General features: G+C 62.4%; 1 protein-coding gene across 1 annotated transcript; it reads left to right on the forward strand.

The window, feature by feature from the left end:
- The first annotated feature begins 845 nt into the window (after nt 1-845).
- On the forward strand, nt 846-4,229 carry LOC130584156 (inhibin beta C chain-like). Its single transcript, XM_057383973.1, is given in 4 exon segments — nt 846-1,079; nt 1,082-1,165; nt 1,168-1,516; nt 3,007-4,229. Coding segments are annotated over 4 exon segments (1,395 nt in total). The 5' UTR covers nt 846-860; the 3' UTR covers nt 3,750-4,229.
- Nucleotides 4,230-5,079: the final 850 nt, after the last annotated feature.

Here is a 5,079-nt window from a genome sequence, read left to right on the forward strand (position 1 = left end):
GGAGGAGGAGGCGGCCCCTCCCCCGCGGCGTGCGCGCTGCGTCAACGCGCCGTGCGCGCTGCGTCATCATCCCGCGCCCGCGTGGCTCCACCCTCCCGTTGCTGTGGCAACCGGAGGGACGCTACGSCCCGGTAATGGCGGGAGGGGCGTGAGCGCCCCCTGGCGCGGCGGAGGGAGGGGAGGGGGCGCCACCGAGAGGGGTGGTACCTTATATGGAAAGGGGCTGGGAAATGGGAGGGGCTAGAGTCAGGCTCCGCCCATCGTCCGTGACCCCGCCCCCCCCGCGCGCGGGGGTCCCGTATCTCCCGGGATTGTCCATCCCCGGGGATCCCAAATTCTCCAGGGATCCCACAACCCATTTTCCCARGGGTCCCAAACCCCCCCGGGGGTCCCATGTCACCAGGGATTCTCCAGCCCCACATCTCTGGGGATCCCTTATTCTTAGGGATCCTCATCCCTCGGGGATTCCCCTCTCCCCAGGGGTCCCTCATCCATCCCACCGGGATTCTCCATCCACCYGGGATTCCCCTTCTCTGAGTATCCCCCATTCCCAAGGATATCCCATTCCCGGGGCTCCCCCACCTCCTGCGGACCCTCATCTGTCGGGATCTCCCATCTTCAGGTATCGCCCGTCTCCAACAGCCCTTCGATCCCCCAGGATCCCCTTTCCCTGAGGATTCCCCACCTCCTGAAATCGCCCCGCCCGCGGGGACCCCACAAATCCCGGGCATCCCCCACCTCCGCGATCCCCACTCCACACCGGTGGTCTCCAGTACACCCCCCATGTCCCCGGGAGCCCCCACCACGTATCTCCCTCTGCACCACCGATGTGGCACCGATGTGGCACCGGGGTGACCTCGATGTCCCCTCTCTGCGCCCCCCGAGCGGCGTCACCATCCGCCCGGTTCCACCTTAACCGGAGCGGCCGCTCCGCTCTGCCCGCGCTGCCCGGGCGGCTCCGCGGGAGCTCAGGGGCGTTTATCTCTCCCGGGATCAGCCAATATTTGTGGCCACGTCAGGAGAACGAGCCCATCCTCGCTCCCAGCTCCCGCTGTGTCCACTTCCACCACCCTGCTCCTCTTTCTGTCCCCGCCGCTGCCGCTCTCTCATCCCGTTCGTCTTCTCGGACACTGCTGGAACCCCCACGCTGTCACCTCCCGCCACCAGGACATGACGGTCACCGTGGCTCTCCTGCTCCTGAGCCTCCTGCGGGTGGTGGCCGCCAAAAGCGCGTGGTGCCCGGCCTGCGGGGTGGCCGCGCTGACCCCCGGAACGCAGCGGGACGCGCTCCTGGCGCTGGCCAAGCAGAGCATCCTGGCCAAACTCCGCTTGCCAGCCAGACCCAACATCCCGCATCCTCCATCCCGGGGGGCTCTGCTGACCGCGCTCCGCAGGATGCGAGCGCAGCGCTCGGACGCTGCCGCTTTCCCGGGGATGCTCCGGGATGGTTCAGCCCCAGCCCGGAGCCCTGCGGTGGGGCTGCAGGAATACGAGATCCTGAGCTTTGCTGAGTCAGGTGTGTACGGATGGTGGGTGGGGGAGGCGTGGAGGGAAGGGGTGAAGTGGTGGGAGGTGTGTGGAAATGTCGGGTTGTGCTCTGGGATGGCGGGAACAGTGCTGCTGGAAGATGTGAGAGGCTTCCAAACTTCTGTACCTGCATCCAGAGAGTATCCCAAAATACTCACAGAGGGGACGTGCAGGGGTGGCAGATGTGCTGCTGGAATTTGTCACTTGTTGCCCAGTTCCACTGAACCCTCCCCCTGGTGCTGGAGGTGGAGGGGTCAGACGGCCACGTTTTCCAAAATGGGATTTTTAGCCTCGATTTCCTGTCAGCYCACAGCGTGTGGATGGAGCTCCACAGCCCACTGCACCTCCACACCCCACCTAAAGCAGTGGGTGCCTCATTCCCCTCCAGAATCTGCTGTTTCTGGGAGGACAGAACTCCCCAAAACACTCTCAGGGCTCCTGACAAGCATCACTGCAAAAAAAAAATAGGGTTCTGTACCCCACTTTTGCTCACAGCTTTCCTTGGAGAGCCGCAGCCTCACCACCCATCCCCCTCCAGAATCTGCTATTCTGGGAGGACAGAACTCCCCAAAACACACTCAGGGCTCCTGACAAGCATCACTGCAAAAAAATAGGGTCCTATACCCCACTTTTGCTCACAGCTTTCCTTGGAGAGCCGCAGCCTCACCACCCATCCCCCTCCAGAATCTGCTGCTTCTGGGAGGACAGAACTCCCCAAAACACACTCGGGGCTCCTGACAAGCATCACTGCAAAAAAATAGGGTCCTGTACCCCACTTTTGCTCACGGATTTCTTTGGAGAGCAGCACCCTCACCACCCCATCCCACAGAGCACCCCTCACCCTCGCTTTCCCAGCCCCAAATTCCCCGTGGTGAGGTTGGGGTGCTCCGCTCCCCTCGCMGGCCCCGTGTCCTCAAAGCCCTCCGGGGACAATGCTGCTCCGCGGTGCATTGTGTTCCCACACTCCAGGACAATGGGGAGCTGTCTCCTGGCCTGGAATGGAGCCGGGGGGTGAACCCAGGCTCGGAGCACGGGGAGGGCGGGGGTGTCCTCACGGGCAGAGCTGTGCCAGGAGCCCCGAGTGCTCTCATGGCCCCAAAAAACCCTTTCCTGGCCACGAGGAGCAGCAGATCTGCAGCCAACGAAGAAGGGAAGGTTACGGGGGGACCTCAGAGCCCCTTCCAGTACCTACAAGAAAGCTGGAGAGGGACTTTGAGCAAGGGCCCGGAGTGCCAGGACAAGGGGGAATGGCTTCACATGGAAAAGAGGAGGTTTAGATGGGATTTTGGGATGAAATTCCTCCCTGTGGGGGTGGGCACGGGTTGCCCAGAGAAGCTGCCCCATTCCTGGAGGGGATGACCAGGCTGGACGGGGTTTGGAGCACCCTGGAATAGTGGAAAATGTCCCTGCCCAAAGAGTGGGACAAGATGAGTCCCGCCATCACTTAACTCCTGACTCTGCTCTTTGTTCTGTGCGCAGGATCCTCCACTTCCCACAGCGTCCACCTGCATTTCCGCTTCTCCCAGGAGGTGGCCGGGARCACCGAGATCCTGCGGGCCACCCTCTACCTGTTCTGGGCATCCCCCAGCCCCGGGGCACAGCCCGTCACCGTCAGGCTCCTGCAGCCGGACCCGGCGGGGCCAAACATGACGGTGACCAGCGAAACACGGCTGGARGTGCAGAGATCGGGCTGGACCACGCTGGACGTCGGACCAGCTGTCCGGAGCCTCTTCGGACAAGAGATTCCTCGGCTCACGGTGGAACTGGAGGTGCCAGAGGAYTGGGGGTCCCCGCTCCCATCCCACCAAAGTGACTCCAACTGGCCGTTTGTGGTGACCCAAGCCCGGGCCAGGACACCGCACCGCATCCATCGTCGCGGCGTCGATTGCGGCGGGGACTCCCCGATGTGCTGCCGCCAGGAATTCTTCGTGGACTTCAAGGAGATCGGCTGGGAGGACTGGATCATCCAGCCCGAGGGGTACCACATGAATTACTGCTCCGGGCTGTGCCCGCTGCACATGGCCGGAATCCCCGGTCTCGCCGCTTCTTTCCACACCGCCGTCCTCAACCGAATCAAGGCGGCGAGCGCGGCGGCGGCTGTGGATTCCTGCTGCGTCCCCACCCAGCGCCGGCCCCTCTCYCTGCTCTATTACGACCGCGACAGCAATATCGTCAAAACCGACATCCCCGACATGATCGTGGATTCCTGCGGCTGCACCTGAGCGCKGCCGGAGCGGGCGGGAGGGAGGGCAGGACACGGCAGCGCAGGGCTCCACCTTCCCGGTTCTGCCAAGGGGGTTTCTTCTCCCGAGGGTGAAGCGTCGAGGGTGATGCTGAATGTGCAAATCCGCTCCTCCCTCGCCTTCCACACGGCTTTTTCCCCATTTGGATCTGCCCCTCAGAGCGGCTCCTGATGGACTTCAGAGTCTTCYCCTGCCGGATGCTGCAGAGCCCGGATCAGGATGGTCCCGGCCCAAAGTGTGCTCTGAGTGTGGCTACAACACCAGATCCTCCAGTGGCCACCCGGGGCTGCTGGGGCTGGCAAGGACAGAAGGCAGGGGTCATCCCCATGGCCACACTCAGCTGGACATGTGGCTGAGCAGGGAGAGGAAAGGGAAATTGGACCCAGTGGGAGGAATGTGTCTCCCTCTCYGGGGATCCCAGCTACCCGGTTTTCAATAAAGACTCCCAGCCGTGGTCTGTGTGCCTACATGTGTGGCCTGTCATTCACCAGCACATCTTCTGGTCCTCTTGGCATGGGCAACCCTGGGATGGCACAGGACAGACCCCTTCTGCCATTTAAAACCCAGGCAGAGGGACTGGGCATCTCCACACTGCTTCCAAAAACCTCCTGTGCTCTCTGTCCCATCTCCCAGGGGGATACAGAACCCCGAATTCATCCCAGGCAGACCCAGGGAACCCCCTGACCACAGAGGGTTTGTAATTCCCACCAGGAAAATCACCGTTCCTTGCTTGGGTCAAACTTCCCATTCCACCAAAATCACCACCCCATCCCAAATCAGGACAAAACCAAGAAATTCTTTTGTTTTTTGGGGCAGCCTCATCACTCCGAGCCTCCGAGCCCCCCAGCTCCCCCACTGCAGAGCATCCCCTCAGCTCATYCCTGACCTGCAGCCAGAGCAGCTGCCCTCCCCCACCGCCCCTCCCCAGCCCGGTGACAGCAAAGTGGGACATGTCAGGGCCGTGAGAGCGGGGGGCAAAGGGCGGCCCCGACACTTCGGCCCCGTTACGTAACGGCGCGTTCGGGTTTCTCCACCGCTCCCCACGTGTCCTCCATGTGCGAGGACTGGGAAAGAGGGGACAAGGCACTGGGGTTTGGGACATTTGGTGACTTTGGTCTTGGGGTTCACCCTGCAAGGGTTGAGAACYAATCACAGAGGCYGGGACAGAGCTGATCCAGGTGGGGAAAGGGACAAAAGAGTGAGGAGGGGGTGTCAGACCCTTTCTCCACCCAAATTGCATCCACTCCCCACTCCAGGACGATGAGCCACAAGCAGGGCAGGATTGTCCCACCTGGAGAATGGATGGAGA

This window comes from Malurus melanocephalus, unplaced genomic scaffold (genome assembly GCF_030028575.1).
Source record: "Malurus melanocephalus ecotype Western Australia unplaced genomic scaffold, MMel_1.1 scaffold_670, whole genome shotgun sequence".
In the NCBI taxonomy this organism is placed as follows: domain Eukaryota; kingdom Metazoa; phylum Chordata; class Aves; order Passeriformes; family Maluridae; genus Malurus; species Malurus melanocephalus.